Source organism: Silurus meridionalis, chromosome 24 (genome assembly GCF_014805685.1).
Source record: "Silurus meridionalis isolate SWU-2019-XX chromosome 24, ASM1480568v1, whole genome shotgun sequence".
Taxonomy (NCBI): Eukaryota; Metazoa; Chordata; class Actinopteri; order Siluriformes; family Siluridae; genus Silurus; species Silurus meridionalis.
In genome coordinates this window covers 5444084-5462800 of record NC_060907.1, presented here as the reverse complement: position 1 = coordinate 5462800, position 18717 = coordinate 5444084, and the positions used below count along the sequence as shown (strand labels likewise).

Sequence of the window (18717 nt, the reverse complement as noted above, 5' to 3'; positions counted from 1 at the left end):
CCATTAAACGTTTTAGAATGTTGTATAATGGTTTCCCCCAGACATCACTGTAAGCATTTATATAATTACACAACTAGACATTTAGATTCAATGAAAAAATTGCTCTGATGTTCAGGGAGGTTTTGTGGGAACACTGAGGCTTGTTCCAGACACAGTTCCTTTCTCCATCGATCCGGACGGAGCCATCAGGGTAAAGACGTCCTCCAAACTGGACAGAGAGACCATCCACGAGTTTGCTTTTAAGGTAACATAAGCCAAAAATCAAGTGTGATGATTCGTTTGACCCAACATGGATTCTCATTATAGCAATAAAGAACTCAATAATCAGTAAATATATAAAGGATGTAATTAATACTTAAAAGTTGTAAAAATTTGGAAGAGAACTGATGGAAAGATGGAGAGAAGTTGCAAACCATCAATTACTTTACCACCTGTTTTTCATTGTGAAACAGATCGAAGCGAGAGAGAACCCTCCCTCTAACCACAGCACCATGGCCAGTGTAAACATCATGCTCTCGGATGAGAACGATAACAGCCCAGTGTTCGGAAGTGCCAAGTATGAGGGCAAAGTTTCCACGGATCAAACTGTTGGCATGCTGGTTGTCAAGGTGATGCCTCGTTGTTTGTGTCATCTGATTATGTTTCTCAGCAGAGGAACCATTCGCTTATCTCACAGGCTTGTTTACAACCCCATAATCATTTCTGAACTGTAACACCATTACACAGCACGGGTGTGTGTGTGTGTGTGGGTGTGTTTGTATTAAAGTACATAATGACAAGTGTTCAAACTGATTTTTAAACTTTCTGTTCCTTGGGGTTGTCTTGTGCTGCTACAAAGATTCCCACCTAGTGAGAATAGGTCTAATGGTTTCCATTCAAAATTATATAATGCTCCTAATGGTTTCCATTCAAAATTATATAATGCTCCTAATGGTTTCCATTAAACAGTATGCACTGCTCATTATGTAACAGTATATAATGGTTCTAATAGTTTCATTTAACATTATATAATAGTCCTAATGATTTTTATAAAAACAATTATATAATATTCTTAATGGTTTCCACTAAACATAATATAATTGTCCAAATAGTTTCTATTATATATTGATCCTAATAGTTTTGATTAAACATGATTGTTCTAATGGGTTCCTTTAATCATAATATAATTTTTCTAATGGTTTCCACTAAACATTATGTAATGGTATTAAATGTTTCTTTTAAACATGTATGTAATGCCCAATGGTTTCCATCGCCAGTGTGGTTTTGTATGCACACCTTCTAACCAATCAGAACTGAGTATTTAGACAGACCATGATATAAATTATTGCAGTTTTATACTTGATTTTCTGTTGCTTTTATGAATCCCTGTCTATAATCCTGCCTTGTCTAAATGAACTGATAAACCATCATAACATCTGCAGTGTCCCAGTCTCATTTTCCTTATTTGTAAGTGTAGTATCTTGTTTGTTTAATCAATTTAATCATATCTCTATTTTGTTTTCATGTATTCACGTCTCTTTTCAGTCACATCACTAAATCCCCACTACCACAACAAAGATTTGCTTTTATTGTTCATTAGTAATAACTTTCTTCTGACACAACTGTTTCTTTACCTTATAGGTTGAAGCAACGGATCTAGATGAGGGGCTGAATGGGCAAATCAGATACTTCATTGAGTTCGGGAATGACGAGGGCTATTTCAGCATAAATGAAAACACCGGCGAGATGACGTTAAACAAGACCATCCCACTTCTGGAGAACACGATCCTCCAGTTTTTGTTGTTTGTGACTGCGATAGATGGTAAGGCAGTGGGTTTTTTTTGTTGTTGTTGTTTCTTGGTTCTCTCTAAATGATTGAAGAATTCCAGACATCAAGTCTTTCTTTTTGCTCCATCCCTATAGGGGGCAGCGTGAGCCAATCCGCCTCTGCTCTCGTGGACATTAAGGCGCCTGGAGACTCTCGTCCTCAGTTCCTTCAAAAATCATACGAAGGAAAAGTTGAGGAGGAGCAAGAATCTGGGGCAGAAATAGTCAAGGTGACCTTTTTTAGACTCCATACTGCACACACAGGCTTTAGCCAGAGATGACATGATAACCGTAAATCAAAGGTCACCACAGGCCAATTTTGGCCCAAAGGCCCTAGTTTTGGCATCTATGCTCTAGACCTTTGGAACTCAAAGCCTTAACCCATAATCTACCAATATGGCTAAAAATGTTACACACAACACAAATGATAATGTATTAAGAATTAATATAATAATTGCAAATGGCAAAAATAGCCAATAAAATACAGTTTTAGTTCCAAAAACCTTTTTTTTGTACAGGCAAGTTGGCGATAGAGGGACGTTGCTGATTGTTTGGAACCAGTGTGGGATTGTTTTGAACCCCTTTGCCATTAAGAATGGTGATAGTGTGAGTGCTGCACAAAGGGAATTTCATTAGCAGTTAGGACGTCTTGATCGTGTCCCGTCTGCTCATGGGGGAGTCATTTAGTAGAAACAGCTCGTCACAGTGATGATGAAGTGTGTTGTGGAATGGAGCGGTGAGGGCTCCCCACGATAGCAGCTCAAACAGCTTCAGTGTTCTCTGGTGTGCAGGCCGTTCAACACTACCTGGGGACTTTTAATCCGAAACTGGTAATGATATCGAACAATCCAAACAATCGCTGACTCCTTTTAGGGTCACCACTTCCAGGTTCCAAATTTCCAGGTGCCACCCTGTATTTCTTGGTGTCACCCAAATGCGTATGGGTTCCATTTTTGAGTCTGGTTTCACTCAAGGTTTTTTTCTTCATACCATCTAAAAGAGTTTTTCCTTACCACATTCTCCCCAGGCTTGCTCATTTCGAATAAATTCACATAGTTCACTTCATTTTTTTCTTTCTTTAATTCTGTAAAGCTGATTTGAGACAATGTCCATTGTGAAAAGCACAATAGAAATAAACTTGAATTGAATCACTTCCACACATTAGACATAAGAGCAACTGCTACACATTTGCTTTGATGATGTCCTTATATTGTTGTCTGCCAAACAATTCTCTGACATTTCAAGTTAAATTCTGGAAAAAGATCAAATTTACAGGTTAACAGTTTTTTTTTTTTTTTTTTTTTTTGTACAGCATTTATATATTTGCTGCTACTGACTCAATAACAGAAGTGGCAAAAGTACACACACATCCTTCCGAGTAGACGTACGGATACTCATGTTTAGAATTACTCTGGTAAAAGTAAAATGTTAGTACCTGTTTTAGTGTCACGCTGGTAACTGAACCTCACGTCATTATATTAATACAAATGTTGTTCTCTAATGAATGTATTCAGATTAGATTAAACAATAGATTAAAATTAAAGTAACGAGTCTGTGTTAAAAATGTAAGAAGTAGAAAGAACAGATATTTGTGCAAACAATGTGAAATAGTTAAGGAAAGTACTGATACTGTACCAGAAAAATCTACTTAAGTACAGTAACAAAGTATTTCCACTTCATTACTTTCCATCACTGCCTGATAACAATTCTGTTTATCATCTCAACCTTGAACATGAAATCTGTCTGGCTTGTAGCCAATTTTTTGTTTACTGATAAAGATCACTGTGATTGTAGATTTGCGGTTTGTTCATGAAACATGATAGCGAATCATTTACGAGATCAGTTTCGATTAATGGATAAAATTTACATGACAACGTTAATGTTTTGATCTCCAGGTGACCTTCCTGTCTGTGTCCCCTGCCACTCCTGTCATTCTAACCGTTGAGACGGAAGCAGACAAGTTCTCCGTGGACCAGCTGACCGGAACGCTTACAACAAAAGTTAAACTAGACCACGAGGTCCAGAAGAACTACACCGTCCTGGTGTCCATTTCAGATGGCGTTAATCGTGATGAAGCGACGGTTTACGTCGACGTTTTAGACATTAACGACAACAGTCCCAAATTCCCCTCCAGTTTATTCTTCGCCATCATTCGAGAGGACGCAGGGATTGGCTCCAACATGATCAATGTAGAAGCCACAGACGCAGATTCGGGATTAAATGCTGAAATACGGTACAGTCTTGAGGGCACAGCTGGGATGTTCGCCGTGAACCCAGAAACGGGGTTCATCATAATCACGGCAGAACTTGACAGAGAAACCAAACACGAGTACAACCTTACCATGGTGGCCCAAGATCAAGGTCGTCCATCTCTCTCTGCAACAGCGTCTGTGGTGGTCACGTTAACCGACGTCAATGATAACCCCCCAATCTTTTCCAAACAGCGGTATGAGGCCAGCGTGTTAGAAAACGCCACTGTAGGAACCGACCTGATTGTCGTCAATGCCACCGACAAAGACGAAGGTCCAAACGCTGTAGTGTCCTATCACATTGCCAAGCAGGAGCCACCTTCTTCACCTTTAGCCTTTTCTATAGACGCAACTTTAGGAATAATAAGTGTGGCTCAAACGCTGGACTACAGCAAGGTGAAGAAATACAGCCTGGAGGTGGAAGCCAGGGATGGAGGAAGTCTTTCTTTTACGGGCAGTGCAGTGGTGGTTGTGTTGGTTGAAGACGTGAATGATAAAGCACCAAAGTTTAGCAAGAATCAATATGACGTGGCTGTGTATGAAAATATAGCTCCTGGATCTCCACTTGTGTCGCTCGAGGTCACAGATGAGAACGAGGTAAGATACAGGGAGTAAAGTAAAAGTAAAGAAATGTTAAAACCTCAGCATGTTTACACATTCGAATCTAGATGATGGTGCAACTATGATCATAATGAGACCTGAGGGATCTTTTCTCTGGAGAAAGTAATGGCAGTTTTTCCCTGGTAGATGTCCCTGGTATAATTGAGCAAGCTGGAAGGTGGATTGGCATCCTCAGGTGACCAAATTAGAGAGTCTTATTGTTTGCGCTTTTTGTGCCAGTAAGCATTTTTATAAATTTGACCAAACAATGCAAGCAAAATGAATGGGTTACGGGTAAAATTCCATAACATTTTGCTACTGTATCTTACAATTTTTCTCAGTTTTCTCAGATCAGAAACGAAATTCTCAAAACTTCTCCAAATCATGTCGTCACAATGTTTAGTCATGTTGACGGTGTGCAGTTTCAGTATCTCCTGATGTAAACTACGGTTTGGATTATAATGAATGAAAATGCACACAGCTGAAATTCTTCTGTTTGGCATCTATGAATTTCAACAGCACAAATGTACACATTACTGTATGTGGGATATTGATTGATTGACCCAAATATTAATATTTAAATTGATCAAATAAATACATTTGTGCTTTTGAACTTCATAGAAATTACGTACAGCAGAAATTCAGGCTTGCACATTTTCAATCTTTGTAATTCTAACCTCAGGTAATGATTCAAAGCAACTGTAAAAAAGTGTATATTAATCAAGCAATAGTATTAATATTAGCAGTCATGTTTTAAAAAAAAACCTTAAATATTTTATTCTCCTGTTTCCTTCCTCTGAAGGGCGGATTCTCAAACGGGCACTTCCTTTTGACCAGTGATGATTTCAGCATTAACAACGAAGGCGTGGTCCACCTGAGAAGTAACTCTAGCCTTGACAGAGAGACCAGAGACAATTACATTATAGAGGTACGTTCTCACAACTAGATACCGATAGCTAGGTTGGCTCGTACTTTCTGGTAACTGATTAATCAACCAATTGATTAAAATCTATACTTTTTAAAGGATTCTGTATACAAAAAACTAACAAACATAAAACTCCATGGAAAGTAATATTGATCTTTATTACAAAAAAACCCAGAACTGAATCATAAAAATGTCTCAAATGAAATAAATATGAATATATGAATTAATAATGTGAATATATAATAATAAATGATAATTGATGAATATATTAGTGCTCTCCGTGCAGCGCAGTCTCAAGTGTAAAAACAAACAGCACGTTGCGTCAGTGATTCGTCTCTAGAGGCCACTCTCTTACTGTAAAATGCAACCTGGAAAAACTAGTGGAATGGATTTTTGCTGATAGATGATAGTTCCAGCAATCAACTATCGGTGCTGATTAATCAACCGCTACTCAAAGCCCTATTATTTTTAATTCAAAAAATGATGATTGCTTGAACTCTGTATTTTGCTGAACTTCTTAACCCTCCCTGTTTTTCTCATTGCCTCTGCAGGTGGTGGCCGTGGATCAGCCGGTCAGTGGCTTGAGCGCAACTGCCCAGATCAACATAACGGTCCTGGATGTCAACGACAACAACCCACAGTATTCAAAGTTCCAAAATCCTATAACGATCCCTGAAGACAAAACAGGTGAAGTGGTGAAAATCGAAGTGAGTGACCTGGACATCGGTTTGAATGGAGAGACCACTTTTACCACATATTCACACAATGATTCCTTTGGCTTCCTTGTGGTGAGGGCAGTTATCACCGTTTTAAACCAATTTTTTGTTCTTATTTTATACGAAATATAACCTTAGATTCAGTGTAAGCTTTCTCTCTGTCAGGATGGGACTTTGATAGTGATTGGGACACTGGATCGTGAGAAACAAGAGGTTTATACGTTGGTACTTGTGGCTAGTGATTATGGCACACCACAAAGACATGTAAGTTATTTTTTTTGGTCTTTAAAAACCAGGGGTTCCCAAACTTGTTTTTTTGTGAGGGCCACATCATTTTTCCTTTCTTTAAAGGGGGACGGATTGGTCTGTAACAGAAAATGACATGGTTCTGAGATTTTATTATGATATTTAAATGTGGGTATTATGCCTCCTAATGCGAGATTAGTTTATTATTTTGTCATATCAAGAGATACATAGTCTAGCATTATTACTATTTTAGTGATTTTTTTTCATATTTATTGCTATTGAAATCAAAACATTTACTTACTGTACTTATGCATATGGTTGGTGGGTGAATCTAACAAATAATTAGATTAATTATGCTAATAACTAGAGGTCTATCGATAGTGGATTTTACAGATACCGTTAGCTGGGTTGGACTGTACTTGCCGATAACAGATTAATCAATCGATGGTTCTTAAAATGGATATAAAACAAATAAACACTCCATGTAAAATAGTACTGAACTTTATTAAAAAAAGAAGTACTGAATCGTGAAAAAGTGCTAAAAGAAAATACATATAAATATATTCATAAATATTATTAAATAATTAATAAATAAGTATAATAAAGCGCTCTCTGTGCAGCACGCAGTCTTGCGTGTAAAAACAGACAGCACATGGCATCAGTGATTTGCCTCTAGAGGCCACTCTTGTAATGACAGCAGAGTTCTAGCAAACACCTATAGGTGCCTTGACCTCTATTAATAACCAAGGGAAATTTAGTTTGAAAGTCAACCTTCATTATCAAATATTGTTTTGTCTTGTATAGTCTAAGCTACATGTATAGTGTTATTTATGTCTTTTACTTTTGAGAGTCACCAACAACTGGAACCAAATTCCTTGTGTGTGTCAACACAGGGCTTGGCCAATAAACCTGATTCTGATTCTGATATGAGGGATCCCTGGCATAAACTGTTTATTACAAGTGCCCCGTTTCTTTGTTAACCAACTCAATTTGATTTCGGTTCCCTTCAGAACATCACCACGTTGAAGGTTATTGTGACTGACGTTAATGACAATGCCCCGGTCTTCAGTCAGCCGTCATACTCGACACGTGTTCTGGCGAAAGACGTCAAAAAAGGAGATCTGGTGTTAACGGTGTCTGCTACAGATCAAGATGTCGGGAACAACTCTCTCATCACCTACAGGTCAGCGTGGAAATACATATATAATGCTGATGCAAACCTTTGTCAAACCATCAACAAAGTTATAGCAGCCCGAAACAATACCTGAGACCCAGAAAACACCATCTTCTTGAAAAAGCACTACCACCAGAGAGTCCCTTCAATAACCTGACCTAAACTGTTTGTTTGTGGTTGCTTTGAGTATATGAACTTTATTTTTAATAGAGAAAATCATAAATGAATATTAATGAGAACAAAAAATTATATAAATACTGTCTTTCATTGCGCACCACCTGTCAAGTCTTTATTTCCCACTAGAGGGCAGCGAACAACACTTTGAGAACCACTAGTTTGAAGTAAGATTCGATTTGTAACACAACTGAAGTTAACAAATGCTTAAGAAGTATTGTTTATTTGTTCATTTCAACATTTACTAATACATTTTCACATTTTCATTTTATCAGTTCACTTTAGTTAATGCACTGTAAACGAACACGACTAAGGTGCAGCGTGCAATCTCACGTGTCAAAACAAACAGCACGTAGCATTGTCAGTGATTCGCCTCTAGTGGCCGCTCTCGTACTGTTTAATGACAGCTGACTTTCTCAGGCTCTCCAGCGCAAACGCGACCCAGTAAAACTATCAGTATGGAGCAATCAGTATCAGTATCAGTATTTTAGCAATAAACTATCGGGGAAAAAAACGAGAAAACGGTCAACATCTAATCATGATATCCTAACTGGTAACTGCTAAATAACAGACTCTCCAAGGCTGCCAACTCCTTCCCTTTTCCCTGCACTCTGTATATAATCAATGATATTCACCATGTAAATGCTTTTATCTCCAGGTTGTCTAAAGACTCGGACATGGTGGATTTGAATCCTGAAACAGGAGCCATGACGTGGACCAGTGACCTCACTCACCTCACTGAGGACACACTTATAGAGCTTATCATTATAGCTGAAGACCATGGAACGCCACCACTGAACGATACAGGTGAGTTGTGTTCCGAGTGTAAACCACGCCTACTTGCAACTACACACAAAATTTAGAACAAATGTCGATGGTACGATTGTAGATCACGTCTCTGTTTCTCCCACGATAGCGACTGTCACGATCAACGTGAGAAGCATCCATCTGATGGACACCATCTTTTTCGAGAACGCCACCTACGTGTTCTCAGTAAAGGAGAACGAGCCGGCTGAAACAAACGTGGGCGGGGTCAGGGCACTAACAGGAAACCAGCTGATCCAGGTCACTTATAGTCTGATGTCACACACAGAGCTGTTCAGTGTGGACAAAAGTGGAGGGATCAAGACGCTCAAGTCGCTGGATAAGGAGGAAAAGGAAACGTACATCATTAACGTGAAAGCCATTGACTCCAGGAGGCCTCCCAACACAGCAAAAACCACGGTACCTCCAGCCCTATTTGCTAAACCAAGCAATGATCAGTAGGCAGGTCATGACTTTAACTTCTGATTATTTGCCTCCCAATAGGTGGTAATTGAGGTAGAAGATGTGAACGAGACTCCTGTCTTTGAACAAGAAAGGTACACAGCAGAAATCTACAGCATCGCCCCGTTCAGATATCCAGTAGTGACCGTGAAGGTAGGAGACCATGGCGAGTTTGTGAGCTAGCTATAACTAGTGTATAAAGAAGACATGCCAAATTTTGTATAAGACCGACAGACACTGAGGCCACGCCTCTTTTACTGGGGCTGTCCCAAGAACTCTGATTGGAATTTGGACTAATCCCTGATGTACTTCTCTGTAGGCACTGGACCCTGATGTCTGGGACAGCGAGGAGCTCCAGTACTCCCTGCAGGATTCCAGTTCACTGCTGGGAATCGAGAGCAACTCTGGTCAGGTTTATGTGCTGGATTTAGCAGGAACGGGCGGTAAAACAATAACCGCTCACGTTAAAGCCACGGATAAACACGGACTCTCTGCAAGCGCTGAGATACAGGCAAGTCTCAAAGAACAAACATTTTCAGCTCAGGTGATGTTTCTCAAAGTCAGCAGTGTTTCTTTATTGAGCTTTCATTTAAAAACTCTAAAGGAAGACGAAAAGAGCACTTGAACACTAGTTGAACCATACAGCACTAGATGACCACTACTAGAATAACAGTAGATTAACACTAGAACACTAGATGTTTACTAGAAGAACAGATGACAACCACTAGAAAAGCACTAGATTAAGATTATATGTACACTAGACATGCACTAGATAATCACTAGAACACTAGATAAAGACTAGAAGTAAACAAGGAAAGCTTTAAAAGAATATTAGATAAACCAGGGAACACTATATGAGCACTAGAATAAAAATAGTGTTCTAAATAACCCCCAGAACACTATGTGTTCTAGAAGAACACTAGATGAACTCTAAATAAATCCCAGAACACTATATGTGCTCTAGAACACTAGATGTGCATTAGATGTGCACTTGAAGGACATTAGATGAACCCTAGAACACTAGATGTGCAGTAGATCACTAGAAAATGAACTCTAGATAAACCCTAGAACAATAGATGTGCACTAGAACACGATGTGCATTACAAGAACAATAGATGTGCACTAGAACAGTAGATAAACGATAGATGAAGACTAGAAGAAAACTTTGTAAGCTTTAGGTGAACACTAGCCCTTGAAGAACACTAGATGAAGACTAAAAGAAAATAAGTTAAGCTTTAGATGAACACTAGATGAACCTTGGAACATTAGATGAGCAATAGAAAATCAGATTTTTTCTTGTTTATATTATTTCATGTTATTTTACTAAAATATATCAACCAACATGATAAAACCATGTGACCCCAATGCATGATTTCCAGATCCAGGTGAAAGACAGCACCAGCGAGAACATTGTGGTGATCACGCTGAACCAGCCTGCTCACACGGTCCAGATGAAGATGACAGAAACTCAGAAGTGAGAATGTTTTCTGTGGAAAAAGAGTCGAATTTGCAGTTAGAAATATCCTAACCTTATCAACACTCAATCTCTCTCCATCTCTCTCTCAGGTCTCTAGAGAAAGTGCTCGGCTGGAGCATGCACGTCCTCAGCGTACGAGAAGAGCACGGGAACGAGATGCGTTCACGTGTGTCGAAAATAAAAACAAAGACGTACATCAGCTTCATCGCAGTGGACGCGGCTGGAGCGACCATCAGCGCCAAGAAAGTCCACGAGTAAGTTACACAAACAGCTCGCCATAGTCACCAATTTATTCAGTATCCATGGCAACAGTCAGTCTACATCTTTATTAAACTCATAATTAGTGTGTTTTTTGTTCATATTAACCCCATATAAGATCATAAGAATAGTGCACTATATGGCCAAAAGTACTGAGACACCCGACTTTTCCACCCATAGGTCTTCCTTAAACTGTTACCACAGATTTTACTGTTCCCGCCGTCTTAGGGTTGCTGTAGCATGACATTTTTCCTGTCACTTGAACTAGGAGACCCAAAACTGTTCCAGCATGACAAGACCCCTGTGCACAAAGCCAGCTCCATGAAGATCTGCTTTACATGGGTTGGAGTTTAAGATCTCCTGCTATAGAGGTCTGACCTCAACCTCAAACCTGACTTTACATAACAACATAGAAAAAGTCTCACAAAATCTAGTGGAACATCTTCCCAGAACAATGGAGCTTATTATAACAGAAAATAGTGGCTAAATGTAAGAAGATGAGCACTAGAAGAGTCCTAGAAGAGTACTAGATAAGCGCTAGAAGAGCGTTGGATGAAGATTAGTACACTAGATGAGCACTAGAAGAGCGCTAGATAAAGATTAGTACACTAGATGAGCACTAGAAGATTGCTAGATGAGCGTTATAAGAGCACTAGATGAAGATGAGTACACTAAATGAGCACTAGATGAGTACTAGAAGAGCGCTAGGTAAGCACTAGAAAAGCACTAGATGAGCACTAGATGAGCACTAGAAGAGCACTAGATGAGTACCAGGACACTTGAGGAGTACGAGTAAACTATGAGTACTAGTAGAGCACTAGATGAAAACACTAGATGAGTAGTAAAAGAGCACTAGATGAGTACTTGTTGAGTACTAAAAGAGCACTAGATGAAAACACTGGATGAGTAGTAAAAGAGCACTAGATGAGTAGTAGAAGAGCACTAGATGAGTACTAGAAGAGCACTAGCTGAAGACTAGTAGAGCACTAGAGGAAGACTAGAAGAGCGCTAGAGGAAGACTAGAAGAACACTAGATGAGTACTAATAGAGCACTAGATGAAGACTAGAAGAACACTAGATGAGTACTAGTAGAGCACTAGATGAAGACTAGAAGAACACTAGACGAAGACTAGTAAAGAGCACTAGATGAGTAGTAGAAGAGCACTAGATGAGTACTAGATAAATACTAGAAGAGCACTAGCTGAAGACTAATAGAGCACTAGAGGAAGACTAGTAGAGCACTAGATGAAAACACTAGATGAGTAGTAAAAGAGCACTAGATGAGTACTTGTTGAATACTAAAAGAGCACTAGATGAGTAGTAGAGCACTAGATGAGTACTAGATGAGTACTACATGAAGACTAGAAGAACACTAGATGAGTACTAGTAGAGCACTAGATGAAGACTAGAAGAACACTAGATGAGTACTTGTAGAGCACTAGATGAAGACTAGAAGAACACTAGATGAGTACTAGTAGAGCACTAGATGAAGACTAGAAGAACACTAGATGAAGACTAGTAGAGCACTAGAGGAAGACCAGAAGAACACTGGATCAAGACTAGTAGAGCACTAGAGGAAGACTAGAAGAACACTAGATAAAGACTAGTAAAGAGCACTAGATGAGTACTAGATGAGTACTAGAAGAGCACTAGCTGAAGACTAGTAGAGCACTAGAGGAAGACTAGAAGAACACTAGATGAGTACTAGTAGAGCACTAGATGAAGACTAGAAAACACTAGATGAGTACTAGTAGAGCACTAGAAGAAGACTTGTAGAGCACTGGAGGAAGACTAGAAGAACACTGGATCAAGACTAGTAGAGCACTAGAGGAAGACTAGAAGAACACTAGATGAAGACTAGAAGAACACTAGATGAAGACTTGTAGAGCACTAGATGAAGACTAGAAGAACACTAGATGACTAGTAGAGCACTAGATGAAGACTAGAAGAACACTAGGCGAAGACTAGTAAAGAGCACTAGATGAGTAGTAGAAGAGCACTAGATGAGTACTAGATAAATACTAGAAGAGCACTAGCTGAAGACTAATAGAGCACTAGAGGAAGACTAGTAGAGCACTAGATGAAAACACTAGATGAGTAGTAAAAGAGCACTAGATGAGTACTTGTTGAATACTAAAAGAGCACTAGATGAGTAGTAGAGCACTAGATGAGTACTAGATGAGTACTACATGAAGACTAGAAGAACACTAGATGAGTACTAGTAGAGCACTAGATGAAGACTAGAAGAACACTAGATGAGTACTTGTAGAGCACTAGATGAAGACTAGAAGAACACTAGATGAGTACTAGTAGAGCACTAGATGAAGACTAGAAGAACACTAGATGAAGACTAGTAGAGCACTAGAGGAAGACCAGAAGAACACTGGATCAAGACTAGTAGAGCACTAGAGGAAGACTAGAAGAACACTAGATAAAGACTAGTAAAGAGCACTAGATGAGTACTAGATGAGTACTAGAAGAGCACTAGCTGAAGACTAGTAGAGCACTAGAGGAAGACTAGAAGAACACTAGATGAGTACTAGTAGAGCACTAGATGAAGACTAGAAAAACACTAGATGAGTACTAGTAGAGCACTAGAAGAAGACTTGTAGAGCACTGGAGGAAGACTAGAAGAACACTGGATCAAGACTAGTAGAGCACTAGAGGAAGACTAGAAGAACACTAGATGAAGACTAGAAGAACACTAGATGAAGACTTGTAGAGCACTAGATGAAGACTAGAAGAACACTAGATGACTAGTAGAGCACTAGAGGAAGACTAGAAGAAGACTAGATGAAGACTAGTAAAGAGCACTAGATGAGAAGTAGAAGAGCACTAGATGAAGACTAGTAGAGCACTAGAGAAAGACTAGAAGAGCACTAGATGAGTACTAGTAGAGCACTAGATGAAGACTAGAAGAACACTAGATGACTAGTAGAGCACTAGAGGAAGACTAGAAAAACACTAGATGAAGACTAGTAGAGCACTAGATGAAGACTAGTAGAGCACTAGATGAAGACTAGTAGAGCACTAGAGGAAGACTAGAAGAACACTAGATGAAGACTTGTAGAGCACTAGAGGAAGACTAGAAGAAGACTGGATCAAGACTAGTAGAGCACTAGAAGAAGACTAGAAGAACACTAGATGAAGACTAGAAAACCACAAAAAAAAAACCACTAGAAGATCAGATTTTTTTCCTTGTTCAAATTGTTTCTTGTTTTTCAGGAATAAACCAGTCAACATAATGGAACCATGTGACCCTGTTTAGTGTATAATTACTTGTGGAAGTGGTGAAATTCACCATCAAAGACTTTTTCCAAACCTGAAATAGAGAACTACAGTAACACTAACTGGACAAACACAAAACGAAACAAATCCAATTTCCAATTAAGCAAAACTTTGTGTTGTAACTTGTCCAGGAAGCTGCAGAGTGAAAGTGAGAGCGTGAAGGTTGAACTGGAGAAAGTGTTCGGTTCTGATGTGGAACTGGAAGGAGTGGAGCAAGAATCCAAAAAACAGGAGAACCAGGACGAGACGGCTGTTATTGTGCTCGGGGTCTTGCTGGCGCTCAGCCTCGTCGCACTCATCACACTGACGGTGGTGGCTGTGATGAAGTGAGTTTAGATCCATTCAATTGTTTTTTTTATTTTAATTCCAGTCCAAATCCATTCTCAAAGTTCTTGAGTTGCTCTGTAATTTTGTGGAACCTTCCCCAAGTCTCCAAGTTCTTTGGTTTTCTCCAAAATAATTAGACAACAACCATCATAAAGTTTCTGAAATGTTTTTGTTTCTGTCTCAGGTACAGGAAGATGAAAGATACCGATTCAGACCGAGAAAGCTTTAACATAGGGACGCCGGAGAGATGTAGTGTGTAAGTATTCCCAAAGTGATGCAATATAAAGTTTGTAGGACTTCAGAGCATGTTGCAGATCTTTAACCATTGGCTTCGATGTCTTCTGCAGCTTCACTAATGCAGAATTATTGAGAGATCAACAAGAGGTAAGTGAGCAGTCAGGCTAAATATTTAAGAAATGCTAATGTTGCCATTGTAACAGAATAAAAAAAAAAGTTCTACTCAAGTAAAAGTTATTGTTAAGTCTAAAGTTCTAAAAAAAAACCAAGTCAAAGTAAAAATTTACTTTTTTTTTCTTCAGCGAGGATGGGTCTCTAGTGTAGTTCAAAAAGGACTAAGATATTAATCTCAAACTACTTATATTTAAATGAAGGAACACCTTTACAAATTAAATAATAACCATAAATAAATAAAAAACACTACAATCCATGACTCGAGTCTAATGCAAGTTCAGCAATTTTGCAGCGGAAAAAAAATAAACCTCCTTTTATTATGTAATTTATGATAATGAGAGAAATTGCAAACGCACATTTAGAACTCAGACACTTCTGGTTGCTACCTCTAGAGGTCCCCACAGCAGATTGTCTTCTTACCCTCCTGTCCTCTACATGTGGCTCTTTAAAACCCACTACCTGCATGTCTTCCTTTACCACACCCATAAATCCTCATTGGCCTTCCTCTTTTTCTCCTTCCTGGTGGCTCCATCCTCCGATGTACCCCACCTCCCTCCTCTGCACATGTCCAAACCATCTCAATCGGGCTTCTCTCACTTTGTCCCCAAAACGTCCTACATGCGCTGTCCCTCTAATGAACTCGTTTATAATCATGTCCATCCTCGTCACTCCCAACAAACATCTCAACATCTTCAGCTCATTCATTTTCTATGATTCTTAAATCGTGACACTGAACAGCTTCATTGTGCAGTGACAATTTTCCCCCCAGTCCCCTTTAAAATCCCACCCTGTTGCTAACCAACATTGACAATTTCACGCAACGATCAATGCAACGTGATGCAATGCAAGAGTACAACAATTATGTAATCTAAAGATAAAGTATTAACTGACCTCAACAAGCTTGTGTTTGTGCAGGTTTGATGTCGAGTTTTAAACTGCGTGCACTGCATAATAAAGCTGTTGTCTTTCTTGCATTTGAAGTCAAAGTAGTCCTTTAAACTAAGCCTAAGGTTTGTTTCATAAGAATTCAACAGCATTTCACCCTCAGCTGGTTCTGACTCAGCGACATCGGTCTTGTCCGTTTCCATCTTCCCTTCTCGTTAATCTTAATTGCGTTTGTTCTCCACCCACCATGTAATCAGCGCAGTAGTTTCCAGGGTGCGATTTCTTTCCTCTTTGCTTTATTTATTTATTTATATATATTTTTTTTTACTCAGTAACGGATATAATTTAAAATGTAGAAAAATACAACACTTCAAACAGAACATACTGAAGTAAAATTAAAATTAAAAGTAGAAATGCATAAAAAGCTACTCAATTACAGTAACGTGATTAAGTGGAATTTGTTTCCACCTCTGGGTAACGGTCATTCAAAAAGGGCGTTACAGGTTGGCACTGTTTTTAAGTCCCTCTGTAGCAGTCGGTTCAGTAGCTAGTTGAAAATCTGATTAAACTCAAGGAATATGGAGATTTGACTGACTAATCTGAGCAACCAATGATAACTTCCTGTAAACTGCTTCTTCTTCTTTTTTTTTTGAAATGAGTTAATAATTTGGTTTCAGATTAAAGAAATTCATTGTGGCCAGAAAAGTGTACAAAACATATCACAGACTAGAAATTGGCGAAACCAAGAGCAAAATTTTGACCTTTTATTTTAGTGAAGATTTTTGTTGTTAATGTTTTAATGTTGAAATTTGTTTCCGCGTTTGTTAACTAGCTGCTTGTGTTAGCGCTACATTGAGGTAAAACCAAGAATCCTTTGAGTATCAACAAAAACTCCAAATTCCACTGACCTCAATTGCGATTCATCAACCAAGGAACAGTTACTGTTGGTGTTATGTGTAAGTGATGAAAGTTTCTGCCTCAAACTACATCCAGGTCTAGAGTCAGGACTTCTTTTATCGAGAAACAGGAACAAAATGTCACCATGTTGCAGTTTGTTGCAGCGTCTTGGACAAACAGAATTGCTTTTTTATCTTCATCCTCAACCCTCCTTATGTTTGGAGGTTGAATGGAAATAGAGTTGAGACGATGCTAATGATAATAAAGCAGTGTGTGTAGATCAGGGCAGGTTTTGACGGACTTCCTCAGCGTTCGCTTTATTTGCTTTGTGGATAAATGAAAGCAGCAAAAGTCAGACAACGAGCATGGACTAGATAATGGCATGGACCAATTTTACCCAGAAACCACTTCCATTTCAGTGTGACTGTGTTTCAAAATCCACTTTGTACCACCAGCAGTTCTGACTATAGACATTTCTAACGATTTTCACTACAAATAACATTTTAAACCACCACGTGTTAAAGAGTACCAGATGGTTTTCCATTACGCTTTCGTAAATCATTAAAATCAAACCAAAGTAACCCTTGTAGACATTTATTGGAATCAGGATGTCGTCATGGTCCCTAATGGTGTCCTGTAGATACCAACAGCAACATGTGTTCTACAAGCTGCAAAAAAAAAGAAGGAAAAAGGTTTTCTATTGGTAGAGACCATAGCAGTGTCCATATAAAGCCAATACAATTCCCATTAAATCCATTATAAAAGGGTTTTTATTAGAGCTGCAACAACTAATCGAGCTTTAAAATGTCTAAAGATCGTTAAACTCAATATGCAGCTTTTGCATGTTTAAATACACTTTTACACATTATAAATCCTACTTCAGGGTATATTAGTTATAATAAGCAAAACATCGAATTTAATTAAAAAAAAAAAAAAAGATTAATCGAAACAATAATAAACGTTCGATCAAAATGGCCGCAAGTTGCAGCTGCAGTTTTTATATTATTGAGCATTTTTCCACCATTCTTCAGGATTTCCTGTGGACATTCCACAACATTAAATTGAAGCTATACATTTTTCAAAACAAAACCTCACAGCAATAAAACACTAACACAGGAAGTTGATTAGTTTAGTAACAGCATGACACCCCCCAATCCCCCCATCAATTCATCCAACTCTTTCTGGTTGTGTTTAAGGATCTGCAGAACTGGAACAGCAGCAGGAAAGCATCAGAAGCATCTCAAAAGAGAAGCGTGGCCGTGCCGTCTTCAGACAACGACCCCGACCCCAACACCAACACCACCACCAACTTCACCTCGGCCGTCTAACAACCAGCTACGTGTCCAAAAAACAAACTAAATAAAAACACACACCTTCTGTATAAACAAAAAAAAGTGACATTTTCATTTCAGGGACAAAATCGATCATTATTTTTCTCAAGTGGGATGAGCTTTGACTTCAAAACAGGCATTTATATTGTGTGTAAATGATATTGCTGCGACTGCATATTTTATAGTCCCTAACACACTTTGTGCACAGTGTTAGCAGTTATGCTAATTGCACTACTCCAAGAAATACTTGAGGGTTAAAGTCTAGCATCATCGTAGCTCCTGTAAATGTCATTTATTATTTAAATACTTTTTTTTTTTCTATAATAGATAATGGGCATGTAGACTTTTTTTTATCAGGCATGAAATAGATTTAAAACAGAACTTTACTGAAAATTATCATCCTGAAAAAAACAGCTAAACAGACCTAGCATGAAATTCTCAATCATTACACATTTACATACATCTACAGAGCCTGGGAAAAGTATGGAGTCTTTATGGTTTTTGAGACTCATTTATGTCCCTTTTGTTAAACAAACTGTCAAAAAGGAAAGCAATCAAATTTAGTGGAACATCTGGATTTTTATAGATTTGTTTCGTTCAAAGTCAATCTTCATGAAGTTACATTACTGAGTTTGATGTGTAGGAACTAAAGGATAATGTAGGAGTCTCTCAAACTTGACATACTCT

General features: G+C 38.6%; 1 protein-coding gene across 1 annotated transcript in view; it reads left to right on the top strand.

Moving 5' to 3' along the window:
- The window catches only part of LOC124377809 (protocadherin Fat 1), a 28858-nt gene extending 10765 nt beyond the window's left edge, over positions 1–18093 (top strand). Inside the window, exons 12-30 of the mRNA XM_046837101.1 lie at positions 116–244; positions 453–608; positions 1621–1801; positions 1903–2036; positions 3702–4652; positions 5458–5583; positions 6132–6368; positions 6462–6560; positions 7553–7725; positions 8549–8697; positions 8807–9114; positions 9199–9309; positions 9476–9667; positions 10536–10630; positions 10723–10887; positions 14311–14505; positions 14691–14762; positions 14854–14890; positions 17896–18093. Coding sequence (XP_046693057.1) covers positions 116–244; positions 453–608; positions 1621–1801; positions 1903–2036; positions 3702–4652; positions 5458–5583; positions 6132–6368; positions 6462–6560; positions 7553–7725; positions 8549–8697; positions 8807–9114; positions 9199–9309; positions 9476–9667; positions 10536–10630; positions 10723–10887; positions 14311–14505; positions 14691–14762; positions 14854–14890; positions 17896–18027 — 3642 coding nt within the window. The 3' untranslated portion in view covers positions 18028–18093. The remainder of the gene's footprint in view (positions 1–115; positions 245–452; positions 609–1620; positions 1802–1902; positions 2037–3701; positions 4653–5457; positions 5584–6131; positions 6369–6461; positions 6561–7552; positions 7726–8548; positions 8698–8806; positions 9115–9198; positions 9310–9475; positions 9668–10535; positions 10631–10722; positions 10888–14310; positions 14506–14690; positions 14763–14853; positions 14891–17895) is intronic.
- Positions 18094–18717: the final 624 nt, after the last annotated feature.